General features: G+C 38.6%; 1 protein-coding gene across 2 annotated transcripts in view; it reads right to left on the bottom strand.

Moving 5' to 3' along the window:
- Window positions 1-3,246: 3,246 nt before the first annotated feature.
- The window catches only part of Iqgap1 (IQ motif containing GTPase activating protein 1), a 107,112-nt gene continuing 92,382 nt past the window's right edge, over window positions 3,247-17,976 (bottom strand). For both annotated transcript variants that reach the window (XM_071608601.1, XM_027920063.2), the window contains 5 exons: window positions 14,898-15,110; window positions 14,127-14,293; window positions 11,725-11,847; window positions 8,492-8,600; window positions 3,247-5,676 (listed from right to left, as the gene is read on the bottom strand). In XM_071608601.1, coding sequence (XP_071464702.1) covers window positions 5,563-5,676; window positions 8,492-8,600; window positions 11,725-11,847; window positions 14,127-14,293; window positions 14,898-15,110 — 726 coding nt within the window. In that variant the 3' untranslated portion in view covers window positions 3,247-5,562. The remainder of the gene's footprint in view (window positions 5,677-8,491; window positions 8,601-11,724; window positions 11,848-14,126; window positions 14,294-14,897; window positions 15,111-17,976) is intronic.

Raw genomic sequence — 17,976 nt, 5'->3', positions numbered from 1 at the left:
GGAGTTCATTATATTGTTCCCTCTGTGTTTATGTTATTAGTTTTCCAGAATAAAAGTTAAAAAGTGTAGTGCCAAAGGAGTATTATTTTCATTTCCCCAAAGAAGCATTAGCATATTGTATAAAACAAGCTGATTTTAAATCAAAAGTAACTAATTTTTAGTTATAGATTATGACAGAATGATAAAAATGTTTTCCTCATGTAAAATTCATAGCCATTTTTTTGCCAGCTATGGTAGCACATGCCCATAACCCCAGCAGTTCTGAAGGATGGGGCAGGAGGAACTCAAGTTCAAGGGTAGCTTCAGCAACTAGCAAGATGGTCTCAAAATTAAAAAAATAAAAATGAAAAGTACTGGGGATGTAGTTCAGTGGTAAAGTCCCTGGCACCGCCCCCCTCCAAAAAAAAAATCTTTTAAAAGTCTTGGTCAAGACCCTTGTCTACTGCTCAAGTCCAAGAAAGGAATAATGACTGAATAATAATTCCTTTTCCAATTCTGATAATTTTCTTTTTTCTTTTGTGGTGCTGGGGATAAAACCCAAGGCCCCACTTGTGCTAGGCAAGCATTGTGCCACAGAACTACAACCTAAACCTTCATTTTTGCTATCAACAAAATTGGGGATTCTAATCAGGCTGTACTTTTTTTGTTATAAGTCATTAAGGGTCCCCCCCGCCCAAGGAGTCTTAAGAAATAAGTAACACTGCTATAATAAAACACCAACACCTCAATGTTTTTCAGGGCTTATATTTATAAACATGAAAAATTGGTCATAAACTTTCTCATTCTAGTAAGAATATATTTATTCATAAATTTCTTTTTTTTTTTTGCAGTACTGGGAATTGAACCCAGGGCCCTCAGACATGCTAGGTTAAGTGCTGTACACTGCACAACAACTACAGACTTTTTAAAAAAAATTTTTTTTAGTTGTAGTTGGATACAATACCTTTATTTTATTTATTTTTATATGGTGTCGAGGATCGAACCCAGAGCCTCGCACGGTGCTAAGCGAGTGTTCTACTGCTGAGCCACAACTCCAGCCCTCTAGTCCTTTTTAACAACTATTTTTTTCTTGCCAAGTTGCTGAGGCTGGCCTCGGAACTTGGGATCCTCGTGCCTCAGACCCCCAAGTTACTGGGATTACTTTTTTAAAACAACATTTCACTTTGAAAAAACCATTTATCTCAAGAAATGAATTCCAAATACTTTTTAGAATCCTTTGTTAAGACAATACACTGTTACTATGATCAAACATGTACTAACAATAATTGTAATGATGCAAAATATTATGATCACAAAATAAGTTTTTAGCAATTATGACAAGATGATAAAAAATGGTTTTGAAATATTACATTAGGGGGCTGGGAATGTAGTTCAGTGGTCAAGTGCTTGCCTAGCATGCTCAAGGACTTGAGTTCCATCTCTAGTACCCAAACAAAACTAGTATAAAAGTGTGAGGGAAGTGGAATAGAAACATGAATTTAAAAAGATACAAAATTTCTAATTAGCCAAGAGCTTTGTTTATGTACCTTTAAAAATGAATGATGGTGGGTTCCATTTCTTACTTCCAAGTAATTTTTATCTCAGAATTCACAATATGTTTGCAATGATACACTCATAATTTTTTTTTTAAGTTGTCACACTTAAAATGTATAGAGAACATGTAAGTTTTCCCAAATTCTTTTCAGAGCTAAATGGGCAACAATTGTGCAACCAGCACTGCTGTGATGGCTCTGGGCAGCCCAAAGATTCTGATCTTCACTTCCTTTACCAGTGTCACTCCCAGGTTCCATGCAACCTTCCTATTTTGATCTTCCCTGTCTTGTTTTCCTTATTGAATGTTAGCCCTGGATAAACACCTCACTCCCTTGAAGGAAAATGTAGAGCACAAGTCCTTAAAACCTACCTGAATTTTCAATAACAAACATACCATGCAACACTATCTCAGTTCCAGAAAAAGAAAACCAAAGATAGGGATAAATTCCTAAAGGTCCCCCAGCAGGGAAAGACAGGCTCTTTCTCAGAGCTGTCGGGAGTCATTGCCAGCCACTCACACAAACCATCACCTCCCAACTCTTCACATAGGCCTACTTACAGTGTGATTCAGTTTCCCTCTAATTTCATACTAATTTTCCAACAGTTTGGCTGGTGTTCAAAGACAACAGGATGCTTACATACATGCATTTTTAGGTAAGGTTGCCTTTTAACGAGGCCATTTTTTCCTTTTTATTATTGCTGTTTACTTTTTGTCCCCAACAGCCCCCAGTCTTCTCTGGTGACTTGCACTTAACTTAGCAGAAGCCCCCACCTGGAGAAGCGCATCATGACTGCATGCTCAACACCTGGTGTACTGCTGCCCGTAGAATAATGTAAGGTGGGCATGACGGCACATGCCTGTAATCCCAGGTACTCAGGTGACTGAGGCAGGATTTCAAATTCCAAGGCCAGCTTGGGCAACTTAGCAAGAACCTGTCTCAAAGAAAAAAATTTAAAAAGATGGTGGCGGTAGGGGATATAGCTCACTGGTATAGCACCTCTGGATTCAATCCCTAGTACCTGCAAAAAGGTGAAAACTTGCTGCAATTTAAACCTTTGGTCATTAATTAGCCAATCAGAATTTAAGTGGCATTAGTCTGCCCCCCACATTTTTTGACTTTTTTTTTTAGTTGTAGATGAGCACCATACCTTTATTTATTTATGTGATGCCTCACACATAAAGATAAACTCTACCACTGAGCCACAACCCCAGCCCATCCCCACATTCCTTTTAAGACTACTTTAAGTGTAATAAAATTTAAAAGGCTAAATTTGCACATTAAAAATCACTTAAGGAGCTGGGCATTGTGGTACACATGCTTGAAAATCCTAGCCACTGGGAAGTAAAGGCAGGTGAATCCAAATTCAAGGCCAATTTGGGCAACTTTGCAAGACCCTAACTCAAAATAAAAAATAAAATGGAGGGCTGGGGATTTAGCTCAGTGGTAGAGTGCTTGCCTAGCATGTGTGAAGCCCTGGATCCTGGTAAACTTTACTTTGAAATCTAGTGCTCAATCTATAATCCCAGCTACTGGGGAGGCTGAGGCAGATAAATCAAAAGTTCAAGACCAGCTTCAGCAACTTAAAAAAAAAAAAAAAAAAGGCTAAGGATGTAGAGGAGTTGCTTTTGTTGTGGTTTTTAATTATTAAATCTCACCCTAGTCAACACTGTTTAGCAGGAACTGCTAACAATGAAACTGAGAAAAATAAACATAAACAGGAACAAATGACCTTTTATTTCATACAGAGATATAAAGGCAATTGTGTGTAGTAACAATCTGATGGGCAGTTCAAATTCTTGGGAGGAAGTAAATTCATGGTAAATGTCATGATGGTTGGTCAAAGAGAAGGTCAAAGAAAAAGTGAGATGAGACAGGGAATGCTACCGCTAAAAAAATAAAAATGCTACATGGTGTCAGTGTTGCGACTTCAGAGCTTGTTGGAGTGATACCTGTGCTATTAAAACAGTAATTCTACACATCTGGCACCAAAACTCCTGAAGTGCATTTGGGTTACTTTGCATTAGAAATTGTTATTTTGGGAACAAAATATTTAAAATAATTGAGTTATCCTATTTTATTAAAGGAGATGTAAACTTTGTTCATTCCTGTCTTGGAAGCAGGTTTTGGGACGTATTTGGGATGGGTATCCTCTTTTAAGGAAACAGGGTTGACACGCTTTTTTAGTTCCAGTTTTTGAGGTGATGTTGGTTGTAAGAGCATCTTCTTTTCATCTGAGGAAAACATTTGCTAAAAAAATTGTCTTCCAAAAACAAGGACAGGGCAAGTGGCAGATCCCTGTGGGCTGTACCCAGGCTGCACAGACAGCCTGTCATGCAAAACACTTATCCAAGACTTAACATTTGTCATAGGGACACACCACATAACTTTCTATTCATCAAAACAGTTTATTGGCCTTAAATATACATAAGTAAAATTTTAAATGTTAGTTCATAATATGTTTTATGATTAAAAAAAATACTGAACCAAAACTTCAGAAAAAAATGGGAGGCTCAGTAGCATGATTTCAATATTTTTTCAGGATAAACAGATTAAGGTGGGGGGCGTGTAGCACTTATGACTTTTTATCCAAGAACCAAAAGCTTCCTAAACTCAATGTTTGGAATTGAATTGGTTTTAACTAAGCCTAGAAAATTGGGGTTCATAAAATAAAGGCACAATTGTCAACAGCAAGAGAAGAGAAAGAAATGGGAAGAAAATTTTATTTTAATCTCAAGTATAATATAGGTTTGCTGATTTTTATTTTGGCTATTTAAGGCAGGATTATCTCTCTGCAATACTGCAGATAAAACCTAGTGTTTTAGCTATAAGAAAGTTTCAAGAGTTCAGATATACAGATAAAACGATTTTAAAAAACCTTTTCTCAAGAGTATTCCAAAGACTTTTGAAGCATTATATAAATCTTTAAAATTCCTATCACTCACATTTTAAGAAATAAATGTATGCTTTAATAAGGCACGCTGAAGACAAAACAGTTTAAAAAATAATTACCTTCTACCCTAAGGCTAACCCATTCCTTTCGGATGGAGAAGACTTTGAATTAGTTAATCTCTGCACATGGGTGTACACAGGTGGGCACTCAGCCCACTCTGTGTCTACTTAGACAGCTGAACATTATCAGTGGGACTCTCTCATCCAATGGAGAAGGGGATGTACTAACAACATTGCCCAAATTTGATAGTGAAGTTTAAACACAATTTTTTTTCTAAACCTGTTTTATTTGAACAGAGAACAGTGATTTGTATTAGCTCCTGCCTACAAAGAAAAAAAGAATGGAAGAGAATCAATGATCCTCTATATCCTTTGATTTTACTGGTGGGACAGAAATATAAAGGAGCCTTACTTTTCTTTTTTTTTGGTACTACTGGGGATTGAACCCAGGGGCACTTTACCACTGAGCCACATCCCCAGCCCTATTTTGTATATTATTTACAGACAGGGTTTCACTGAGTTGCTGAGGCTGTCCTCCAACTTGTGATCCTCCTGCCTTAGCCTCCCAAGTTGCTGGGATTACAGACGTGCACCGCCATGCCCAGGAGAGAGCTTCACTTTTAAATGACAACCTAATAACTGTTGATAACCTGACATTTTGTGTATATGTACTTGTTATTGATGCTAATAACTTCCACTTCTAAATAACAATAATTTGAACTCCACTATCCTTATTACTAAGTAAAACAAACACCAAAGCTTACAAAATAGTAATACCACTTCAAAGGCTATAACAACAGCAAGGGATTTTGGTGGAGTTTCCACTCTTTCCTAAATGATGAAAGAAAACAAAGGAAGCAGAAGGGTCATACTAAGTCTGAAATACAATTTCTCTATGAAAAAATGGGCAACAAATGTCTCTTAGAGTGAAAGAAGATAAAATGGGGCATTGGGAGAGTACTGAAGTGGGCATCATTGTGGGGTGAGCCTCTGCTTCCAACGAGTAAAGAAGGATCCTAGAAAGAAGCGGTGAGGTGTTTCTTTCCTTCACCCTTCTGGGCTGGCAGCAAATGATCAATTACTTCCCGTAGAACTTTTTGTTGAGAAGGAAGATCAGGAGGTTGACATTTACTTTAGCTCTATCAAATAATTTCATGACGGCAACTCCTTCATACTGTAGCTGCAGCAGGTCCTAAAAACAAAACAACACAACCATTTTGACAGTCAATCAAATCTGTGGAACAAGAAAGGACACAATGTAGTGAGGGATCCAGAAGGAATAAAGCATGCCTCGTGTGCCAGATGCAAAGCGGGGTGATACAGAAGTTTCTAGATACAGAACTATCTGTCCCCTGCACAGCTACCCTGGGAGCAGGAACATATAGACAAGTTGGCCAAGGGACCTTCTGGTTAATCTGGCAATAGGGAGACATTCTGTTTATATTTAAAACACACCAAACATGAAAAGAAAAAGTATGTTCAGTTATCACGCATATGCTTTTAAGCCCTTTTTATTTCAGGGGGCTAGGGATGTGGCTCAGTGGTACAGCACTTGCCTACCATGTGTAGGACCCTGGCTTCCATTCCCAGCATTGCAAAACTCTTTTTATTTCAGAAGTTAAAATGACATTTTCCCACTTCATTTCATTGTGGGTCACCAGGTTTAATAAATCTAGAAAAGGTAGAAGCATTGCAAGACATGATGAAATATACTAATCATTGAAAGTGAGGCAAGAGGGGCTGGGGCTATAGTTCAGTGGTAGAGCGCTTGCCTAGCGGATTGGAAACACTGGGTTCAATCCTCAGCACAACATAAAAATAAATAAATAAGTAAGTAAAGGTATTGTGTCCATCTATAACTAAAAAAATATTTTAAAAGAAGAAAGAGGGGCTGAGGATATAGCTCAGTTGGTAGAGTGCTTGCCTTGCATGCACAGGCCCTGGGTTTGATCCCCAGGACCAAAAAAAAAAAAGGTGAGACAAGGCTAGTAATGGCTTCATAAAATCTATCAGATTCTTTTTTTTTTTTTTTAACTAGGGATTGAACCCAAGGTCTCTTGCATGCTAACGTGTGCTCTACCACTGAGCTATGCCCCCTGCCCATTAGATTCTTAATTAATTTCCGTTTCATGTGAGAAATTTTTTCTGTCTTGAAGGCAAGAGATAAAACATTTATTAAGGAGCCTACTCTGTGCTGGCATTGTTTAGGGACATTATATAGTATGTTTTTAAGTCCTCACAAAAAACCTATGAAATGAGATCACACCAGGTTTGAAGATGATCTCCTAAGGCTCAGAGATGCTGAATGATGTGCTCAGCAGAACAGAATTGGTCATGTTGACTCCAGACCTGATTTCAAAGCTGCTGCTTTCACTACTATTGGTGTAGTCCTCCCACCTGTACACTGTAGAGGAGTGGAAATGCAAAAGCAAGGGTCAAAGGGCTCAAAGGAACCCAAAAGTTCAAAATTCATCTTTTGGATAAATCTTAGCAGTTCCAGAGAGTGGGGACCATTGTGTCGCCTATGCCTAACATAACACCTGGCACCCCACATCAAGTCTGGAACTTGAGCAGGAATGAATAAACTACCTTAGGCAGACTGGTAGGCCTATATGCATTTGGTGAAAATGAGGGAAAAAGTGGATCCTTTTTGTGTGGAAACAGTTAGCTATTTGTATTACAAAATCATTTCACATTTGTTTGGCCAATATACTTTGAGAGGCTACTGGCTTCTGAGAAAGAAACAAAGATGACTAAGATATACTACCTGTTCTTAAGGAGTGGCACAGTTTTGGGGGTTGGGAGGGAAATGCGTCAACATGTACTATAAACAAAGGATGTCTCTCAGGGCTACTAAGGCAAAGGGGTGACCAACTATTGCAGTATGGCTGGGGACAAGTATTCATTATTAGATGGAGGAATAAAAGGGATGGGAAGGGGAGGAAGGGCGCCCAAGTAAAGGGAGCAACATGTTCATGTGCATGTTTACAGCAAGGCACCCGCCCAGTTGACAGAGTGTAGCACTATGAGAAATGGGACAGTAACAGCCTATAGAGCCTGGGGTGCAGCTTGGTGGCAAAGAGCCTGACCAGTATGCATGAGGCTCTGGGTTTGATCTTCAGCACAGAAGGAAAACAAAACAAAATTTATAAAGTGTTACACATTGCTAGAAATCCTCTCAAATGCCCTAATATATTTTTTAATATCTTTATTTTTATATGGTACCGAGAATCAAACCCAGTGCCTCACACATGCTAGGCGAGCATGCTACCACTTGAGCCATATCCCCAGGCCCCCTAATATTTTTTAAATGTGAAAATATTAGATTTTTAAAGTAAAAAATCAGGGAATCCCTGCTGAGTTCTTTTTGAATTTAAAATGGGACTCAATTTACAAAGACACAATTTACACACACCTCATCAGAAAACATCTAACCCTACCTAGCAGGGTACAGTGGTGCACGCCAGTAATCCCAGGGACTCAGAGGCTGAGCCAGGAGGATCACAAGTTCCAGTTCAGCCTCAACAACTTAGTGAGACCCTGTCTCAAAATCAAAAATAAAAAGGACTGGGGATGTAGTTCAGTGGTAAAGAACCCTGGGTTCAATCCCCAGTAACAAAAAAAAAAAAAAAAAAAAAAAGACAAAAACTAAACTTTAAGTACTAATATCAAATCAAAGAAGAAAAAAAATTCAAACTATACCATCAACCCTTACACCTAAGCCTTTCATTCAAGTCCAAGGTATCAGCTCAATTTATTGGCGACACTTAGATGGAAGATTCCTTTAAACACTTCCTGAAGATTTACACATCTTGGAAAGCTCTGCAGAGTACACAGGCCAAATCAGACACATTGAGATACTTGGCTTCTTTTGGCTCTTTCCCAAGCTCAACTGAACATAGACAGTTTTCCTCCAAAGGGGTCTTCTTTTTATCTCCTTCTCCCACCTTGATAAGAATATAACTTACCTCACAGAGAAGCTTTTGGTTCTACCTGTGCATACCCACCTGATAGTGTAGCATAAATGTCTCCATTTGAACTCCCATGAATTTGGCTTTCACTTCAAAGTCTCCAACTTCTTCTGTTGGATTGATTTCAAAGATAACATTTTTAAACCTGTTGAAACATAACATATGGGTGCGCTTTTTATGTTCTCATAGAACAATATTCTGCGAACTGGGAAAAGGGATGAATTCAGTCTTCATGGGTGAAAAGGGGCAGAAGTACAGGTTCAAAGTCCTGCTGCAGGTGAAGGAGCATGGACTGCCATTGCTCGGTACCCTTTGTTTTGGGACCTGGAGGGAAGAATGGTGACCTCTCTCCACAGCATTTGCATTCTACTCAAAGAGGAGCCACTGGGGAATACCACAAGAGACCTGTGAAAGGGTGACATCAGAGAATTCCTGGTCTTCCATATGGCCACTGCTGAAACTTGGTTATAAACGGAGAACCAGGAGGAAAGTGGCTGGAGGGAAAGCATCTGTGTTTGGGTGCAGGATGCATGCACATTTGAGGATTGGGAGAATTGAGTAAGTAAAGCAAAGGGAGTTAGTAATAGGAACAAGAGGAAGAGGAGGTTTTCTGGAAAGGGTAGGTGCTATATATTTAAATGCACTGAGAATGACCAAAGTAAAACTGCTATTATTGTATTACTCAGTCTAAATACCCACAATTTTAAGGAGATATTTTTAACTATTAAAATTAAAAAAACATAAAAAATTATCTTATTCATTATTCAGTGGTGGCAAGGAAATAGTGAGAGAGGTACTCATATATACTTCAGACACTAATGGGAAATATTTTGGCAACATGTGTTAAGAGTTTATATTTTTCCTTCAACCTCATAAATGAAATCAGAGTACACAGGCTAAATTAGACACACTGAAACACTTGGCTTCTTTCGGCTCTTTCCCAAGCTCAGCTGAACAGAGACAATTTTCCCCCAAAGGGGTCTTCTTTTTATCTCCTTCTCCCACCTTGATAAGAATATAACTGGAAAACGGTATGACAGCTCCTCAAAAAATTTAAACTAGAACTGCCATCTGATATAGCAATCTCATTTTAGGGTACATATCCAAAGAATTAAAAGCAGGATCTCATATCCACATTTGTTCCAACACTATTCACACTAGCCAAGAGGTGGAAACGACACATGCATCCATCAACAGATGAATGGATAAACAAAATGTGGTAATACATACAATAGAATATTAGTCAGCCTTAAAAAGGAAGGAAATCCTGTCACATGGATGAACCTTGAGACATTATGGTATGTGAAATAAGCCAGAAATGAAGATAAATAGTGTCTGATTTCATTTATGAGGTAACATGGTCAAATTCACACAACAGAAACTAAAACGGTGGTTGCCAGAGACTGGCAGGAGGGGGAAACAGGGAGATGCCATTTAATGGGTAGAATTTTGCAAGATGAAAAACTTCAGAGGTCTGTTGCACAACAATGTGAATACATTGAACACAGATAAACTGTACCCTTAAAAATGGTTGATAGCATTTTTTATAATAAAATAATTTTTTAAACTTATTTAACCAGAAATTCCATTTCTAGACATCTACTATTTAAAACAAATACTAGAGTGGTGGCATGGGCCTCTAGTCCCAGTTAGAGGGGAGGACTGCTTGAGTCCTGGAACCTAAGACCAGCCTGGGCAGCATAGCAAGACCTTGTCTCCTACTCCCCCCACCCAATATAACCAATTTAAGCAGTTTACAATAGGCTAAATTACTGGCATGTGTGCGGCCCGGGTTCGATCCTCAGCACCACATACAAACAAAATGTTGTGTCCGCCGAAAACTAAAAAATAAATATTAAAAAATTCTCTCTCTTGGGGCTGGGGATGTGGTTCAAACGGTAGCGCGCTCGCCTGGCATGCGTGCGGCCCGGGTTCGATTTCAGCACCACATACAAAGAAAGATGTTGTGTCCGCCAAAAACTAAAAAAAACTAAATAAATATTAAAAAATTCTCTCTCTCTCTAAAAACAAAACAAAAATAAAAAAAGATTACTTGATAATAAACAATATCATACTAATTTACATTAAGAAAATAAGTAGGGGAATGTGGCTCACCTAGTATGAGTGAAGCACTGGGTTCATTCCTCAGTACCACATAAAAATAAAACAGAGAATGTGTCCATCTACAACATACATATATATATGTGTGTGTGTGTGTGTGTAGGTAGATTAAGTGGGGCAAAATAGATATTCTTCATGTGAACAGGGGAACAGAAGAAAATATACTAAAATGATTTTCAGTGGTTCTCTCTCACTTATGGGAATAAAAATGCTTTTTCTTTTCCTTTTTGCTTTATCATATTTTCAAAGTTCAATAATGAATAACACATACATATATATGTGTGTGTATATATATTTATATTTATTTATTTTTTTAGTTTCAGGTGGACACAATATCTTTATTTTACATTTATGTGGTGCTGAGGATCGAACCCAGTGCCTCGTACATGCTGGGCAAGCGCTCTACCACTGAGCCACAACCCCGGCCCCCTGAATATATATTTTAGAATTAAAAAAAATATAAAAGTTTCAATTTTTTTTTGTAGTTGTATATGGACAGCACACCTTTTATTTTATTTATTTATTTTTATGCAGCTAATGATTGAACCCAGTGCCTCATACACGCTAGACAAGTACTCTGCCACTGGGGACTGAATCCAGGGCTTCATTCATGCTAGGCAAACATTCTACCACTGTTCTACATCCCCAATCCTTTTAATTTTGAAACAGGGTCTCACTTAAGTTACTAAGATGCTGAGATTGACCTTAAACTTGAGATCCTCCTGCCTCAGCCTCCTGCGCAACTGGAATAACAGGCTGGTGTCAACAAGTAAATGCTTCTTATTATTGTTATCTTATTTTTGGTCTACACAGAAGAAATGGATTCCTGCTTTAAAAAGGAAAAATTAAGATGAGGCACACACAGAAACAAGTGTGATTGTGCTCTGAGACAAATGTTCCACAAAGAAGAGAAATACATTTTCTTTTATGACAAATTAATTTTGTATGAGGCCAAATCCTTTGCACATAAAAAAATTAGGTGTATATATTTCTTTATATGTATATTTATTTGTATATGTATATGTGTATTAATACATAAAAAATACAAAGCAGCCACCAGGAAAGAGAAATAAAGGCAAGAAGAAGTGATGAATGCAAAAATTTAAAAACCAACAAAGTAAAAGGGGGGAAAAAAGATAAATACTCACTGATTCACTTGTAGGTCCTCAATCTCCAGAAGAACTCCTTTTTCATGAAGTCTGGCTGCTGTATATTTCAGAGAGATCTTTTTGCTTTTCTTTCCCTTCATTTCCCTAGGCTTTTTGGAGACTCTGTTTTTTTTGGGGGGGGAAGTCATTTTTTAAAAATATTATTTTTCAGTTGCGATTGGACATAATACCTTTATTTATTTATTTATTGGTGCTAGGGATTGAACCCAGGGCCTTGTACATGCAAAGCAAGCACTCTACCAACTGAGCTACAGCCCCAGCCCAATACCTCTATTTTTATTTATTTATTTTTATGTGGTGCTGAGGATCGAACCTAGGATCCCGCACATGCGAGGTGAGCACTCTACCACTGAGCCACAAATCCAGCCCATATGTCACTTTTTTATAAGTAACTATTTTCTATGGGTCCTAGTCACTGGTCATTCAGAAATGAGGCCAGAAAACTCATTACATAAGCCTAAGTAACACAGCACTTGTAGAATGGTGAACAGTGTTGGGATTTGTCAGGGTGGTCTCGGGAGGGGAAATATTACTATACTGCTTCTGCTTTAGTTTAAGTTATACTTGAGAATACTGTGATGGATCCAACAGTGTCTTAATGCTTCTATGTCCTTCTTGGAACCTAGACATCTAACTAGCAAGTAAGCAAGCCTGAGGCAACCATAACAAGTCCCTGGGTTAAGGAGTAACTCCAAAACCCTAGGATATATGGGGAAAATTTTTTCACACAAATAATTTTTAAGCATTTAAGCCAGCATAGCAATCACAGAAATGGGAGTAAGGAAAAACAAACAGGTATTAGAAGACTATTAAGATAATCAAGTTGTGATAATATCTTGATAATCAAGATATGAAGTTGATAAGTAAGCAAGGGAAGGAGAGACAAATGAGATCTATAGATTTGGGGCTCCCAAGGGGAAGGTTTTCAGAAATGCTGGTAAGGAGTGCAAATGGGAACAATTACCATGAAAGGTATATAGAAATATCAAAATTATGGTTGCAAAGAAATTCTGACTTGGCAATTCCTCTTCTAGGAATCAATTTTCAGAAATAAAGCTCACATTTGCAAAATGACAAACATACAAGTTTATCCAGAGAATTAATTAAATAAAGTGTTTTATCTGTCTACACAATGGATTAGTATGTATGTAGTCATTAAAAAAAGAAATGAAGACCTGGCTATGTCTGCTTAGAAGGTCTAAAAGCAGTGGCCACTTGGGCAATGAGCACATCTCATTGTTAGATATTTTTGGTTTCTAAACACCATTAACTAGAATTGGTGATGATGCACAAATAATTCATTCCAGGTCCAGGGAGGCAAAGCTACAAGTTGAACTTGAAACACCATGTGCCAGACAGGCAGGAAATGTACAAGGAATGACAGACACATGTCAAAAAGACACAGAAGTCAGCTCTGCAAGCTAGATTAGGTGAGTCTGGTTCCCATCCCTTAAATATCAGCCCTGCCTCATTCCAGAGAAACAACGAAAAGTATACCTATGTAAGAGTGAAGAAGTCACAGAGAAGCAGACGCAGCAAAACATGAAAAACTAGTGAATCTAGGTGAAGGATACATGGGTGCTTATTGTTCTATTCAATCAACCTTTCTGAAGTTTGAAAATTCTTTTTTTTTTGTACCAGGGATTGAATCCAGGAGCATTTAACCACTGAGTGACATCCCTAGCCCTTTTTATTTTTTGAGTCAGGGTCTTGCTTAGTTGCTTGGGGCCTTGCTAAGTTGCTGAGGCTGGCTTTGAACTCGTGATCCTCCTGCCTCAGCCTCCCAAACCACTGGGATTTTCAACATGCACTGCTGTGCCTGGCTGAAAAATCTTGAGGTTAGAGTTAAGGGTGAAAAGTAAACCAACCTCACAAGTAGAACCTGCACTCATCACCTCACTTCTCTGGGTGTTCAGTCTCTCCCTGTAATGAGTATGCTGATGGTTTGTGACTAGCTCTAGGAAAGCTGTACCAGATTTTCCTCAGATTCTGATCTTGTCCCCAGGGGCTAGGGAATCCAAATTTGTCTAATATTCCTTAAGAGACTTGAAAGCACACTTAGATTTTGAGACCACTAGATGACCAATCTTCATGATTCTCTAATTTTTATAAGCTCAAGGAGGTATTTTGGAACTAGGAATGCTCTGGTGTAAGCATCCTTGAAATTACCCCCATCCTCTGCATTATTTCCATCATACACTAGTGAATGGAGGTAGCCAATTATGCAAATAACGAGAAGCAAAATAGAAAACTAATGTGATAAACAGATCCAGGCTGTGTTAGGTAAAACTTTTCAATGTCACTTCAATAGCCTGTACTCTTTCCCCACTCAATCCTATTCTTTCCTTGGATTGATTTTTTTTTTTTTTTTTAATACTCACTTGCCCTTGCTGGCTAAGTTATCCAAGCAGGTTTTGATATAGCTTTTATAGTAATCCACCTGCTCCCCATAAAAGGTGGCTTTAGAATTCAGAGCAGCATATGTTTGTTGCAATTTCACCAGTTCGGCCTTTCTCCTTTGTCGGTATCTCCGCTGATTCCGAATGTCCTGAAACATAAGTATTAAGATTAGGAAAATAATGATACCATGTGCTTCTTGAATCATCGTGGTTTATTCAGCACTAGACCCCAGCAATGCTTAACTCTGTCTTGAGCATGAACACACATTCCTGACAGGCAGCAATCTGGGTTCACAAATTAATATATATTGTCAAGAGAGAGAGAAAAGAAGAACATCAATCACCGAGTTCTTAGGTGTGCCTGGTATCCTTAGTGCAATAACAGAGAATGCCTAAAATTCTCAGCTTACGTTAGAGCCCCTCACTTGAAATGAATCATACAAATCAAGGATCTGATGACCAACTTTATACTTCATAGTAACTATGAAAAAGATCTGAAGAATTCTTTAAGGCCAAGGACAAGTTTAGACCCAGGAAACTCTAATATAAGATCCTCTCCCTGTTAATTTAGGCTATGGAATAATCTATAGCAGGACAAGCAAGGTCCTCAAGTCAGAGTCAGAAACAGTTTCTCAGAGGGGAAGATGATAATTCGTGAACTGAAGCTTTTCTCTGAGCAACTACTATCCCTTTACGAGCCCCTGAAATAACTTTAAACAAGGCAAGGCCATTACTGTCCCCCAAATTCAGTACCCTGGCAATGTCGTTAATCAGTTCCTGGTATTTGTTCTTTGGGTTCACAGTCCCAAGTTCCGTTAGCTTCTTTAAGCCTGTCTGGATCTTCTCTTTCTTCTCCTGGAGAGTGAGGTTGTTGTCTTCCTTCACAGTCTTTGACTTTTTCATCTTATCAGGAGTTTTAGCATCACGAATAGCTCGTCTCTGCATGGCCCTCTGATGTTCTGCTTCCTACAGATGAGAAAAACAATTTCTTGGCAAGGTTGCCACACTGATTCTAAAATTGGATTTACATAGCTTATTTGTATCTGAATTTATACAGTTCTCAAATTTCATTCTAGAAACAGAGGGGAACAAGTTATGCCCCTCTACCAAATGACAAATGAGAAACTTCATGAAGCAGAGGAAGGTAATCATAGATACCATGTGCTTTTAAATTTTTCAAAACCTGGCTCCACAAATGTCATAACTACAATAACAACATCAGTGACCAGTAAAACCTTGCTAATCCTTTGGCCACCTTGTCTAGGCTGAATCAAGCCATCCCTCTGCTTTCAAACATACTGCAAATGACAATATCTTAAGAAGGGAAAAACCTTCCTTGGAGGGCTGAGGCTGTAGCTCAATGGCAGAGCACTTGCCAAGCACTCATGAGGCACTAGGTTTAATCCTTAGCACTAGGTTTAATCCTTAGCATAAAAATAAACAAGTAAAATAAAGACATTCTGTCCATCTATAACTACAAAAAACAATAACAACAACAACAACAAAACAACCTTCCTTCAATTCTGCCATCTTTCCTTGTTATCATTCATTTGTCAGTTACATCTCTGCCCAACAAATGATCTACACTTGCTATTCCAGTCTTTTAGCATTTTCTTCTTCAACAACTTCAGTATCTACAGCTCTCATCACCAATTACCATTCTTCCACCCCAAATCTAATAACTTTTCTTGGTTGTCACTTTGCTCATCTGCTCTTTATTTTTTCTGCATGGGTTTGATACTTCCAAGTGACCCATGACCATTTCTCTTTATATATTTTCAATACTTTAATGATCACCTTTATGGTGATAGAATCCAAATCTTTGCAAAAAAGGCTCTGGTGGCGCTTTTTGTTTTGTTGATACTGGGGATTTAACCCAGAGGCATTTTACCCCAGTTACATCCCCAGTTCTTTTTTTTTTTTTTTGAGACAGGGTCTAAGTTGCTTAGGGCTTTGATCTGCCTGCCTCAGCCTCCTGAGTCACTTGGACTACAGGTGTGTGCCACCATGCCCAGCCAGTATGTTTTGAACTGCTTATAATGGGAAGTTACATTTGCAGTGGCTTGTAGTTCAAATTTGTAATTCCTCCCAAATAGAGTGATTCCCTTTCCCCTTTCCCACTATCCCTCTTTCTTCTAATGTCAAGACAACTGTGCATCCCATAATGCAAAAGAATGCAGCCTCTGGAGTCAGACAGACTGGATCCAAGTCTGTTTTTTTGCAACAGGCTGGTGATCTTAACCTGTAAGGGTCCTGGTTTCTTAATTTGTAAAACAGGGATGAAAAGACTCACCTCATAGGGATAATGTGAGGAATAAATGAAAAACAAAAGATAATAGAAGTACTAACAAATAATAGATTTTCAATAGAGGATGGTTCCTGCTTTCCTACTTCAAATTTCCTTCCAGATTAAAGATGCTGCAGTTATTGGGCATACCTTTTCTTGTCCCTCATACACACCTAAGTAGTAATACATTGTTTAATAGCTGAGAATTCATTTAAAACAGTGGTTTTCAAACAGTTCTCTGTATAGCCTTGAGGATTTCCCAGAAGTACCATGAGTCCTGGAGGGCCAAGTTCCAGGTGCCCTGTTCTTGGAACTCCCAAAGTAGCTCTAGTTTTACTTGCCCTACCCACCCCACCCCAGTACTAAGGATTGAACCTTTAAAAGGTCCTCTACTACTGAGCCACATCCCCAGGACTTTTCAAAAATTTATTTTGAGATAAGGTTTTTATCAACTTTGCCCAGGATGGCGTCGAACTTGTGATTTTTCTGCCTCAGTCTCCTGAGTAGCTTGGGTTTCAGATGTTCCCACCATGTTTGGTTTATAGGGGGCTTTCCCTACCTCTTCCCACATTTTCACTGGTGGATTGTAGTTGTATATAATAATGGGGTTTGTTGTTACATATTTGTACATGCACATGATTTATCTATGTAATTTGATAATATCACTCCCCACTACCTCCCCCTCACTCAACTCTTCCCGTTCCCCCCTGGTCCTTTTCCTCTACCAATCTCCCTTTTATAGTGGGCTTCTAAGTAAGTTATCAACTTAATGAAGAAAATTCCCATGATTAAAACATGAAAAAAAAAAAAATGACTTGACCAACTTTCTCATCTGACAAATGAGAAACAAGTTTTAAACATGAAGTGGACCCACCAACCCTTCCCAAAGCCTACCTCCCCATTCCACCCCTCACTCTGAGACTTCATCACACATTTAGATAATTCAACCACCATCTTCCCTGACAACTTTGCCCAATTAATCAATATTAAATGACCTCAGGGTTTACAAACATGCTTTAGTCCTTATCTCTGCAGGGCTAAATTCCTGTCTAGCTTTTGGGTTCTAAATAATTTGGTCTTGTGTGATTTTTTTTTTTCTCACTACTTCCTTCCGCTCATATCTTCATCCTAGATATGTAGTCTGATCACATCACGCTCTTCCTCTCCTTTGCACCTTTGTTCATGTGGGCTCTCCTGCACAGAATGCCTTCTCTTGACTTAAATGCACATCCAGATCCTGCTCATTCTGCAAGTTCCACTTTTTCATGGAGCCTTCCTGATGCCCTCCTCCTCATTCACCTCTTTCCTCAAACTTATATCATTTTTATACTCTGTATAGAGTTAATTTTAAATGGTTTTATCACTGTTTCCAGTATATAGGTCACATTTCCCCAACAGAATCTTTTTCTTTCTTTTTTTTTTTTAGTTATCGGCAGACACAACATCTTTTTTTTGTATGTGGTGCTGAGGATCGAACCCGGGCCGCATGCATGCCAGGCGAGCGCGCTACCGCTTGAGCCACATCCCCAGTCCCAGAATCTTAAA

Source organism: Marmota flaviventris, chromosome 2 (assembly GCF_047511675.1).
Source record: "Marmota flaviventris isolate mMarFla1 chromosome 2, mMarFla1.hap1, whole genome shotgun sequence".
Classification (NCBI taxonomy): Eukaryota; Metazoa; Chordata; class Mammalia; order Rodentia; family Sciuridae; genus Marmota; species Marmota flaviventris.
The sequence above is the reverse complement of the archived record's forward strand: the minus strand, read 5'-3'. Positions and strand labels throughout refer to the sequence as shown.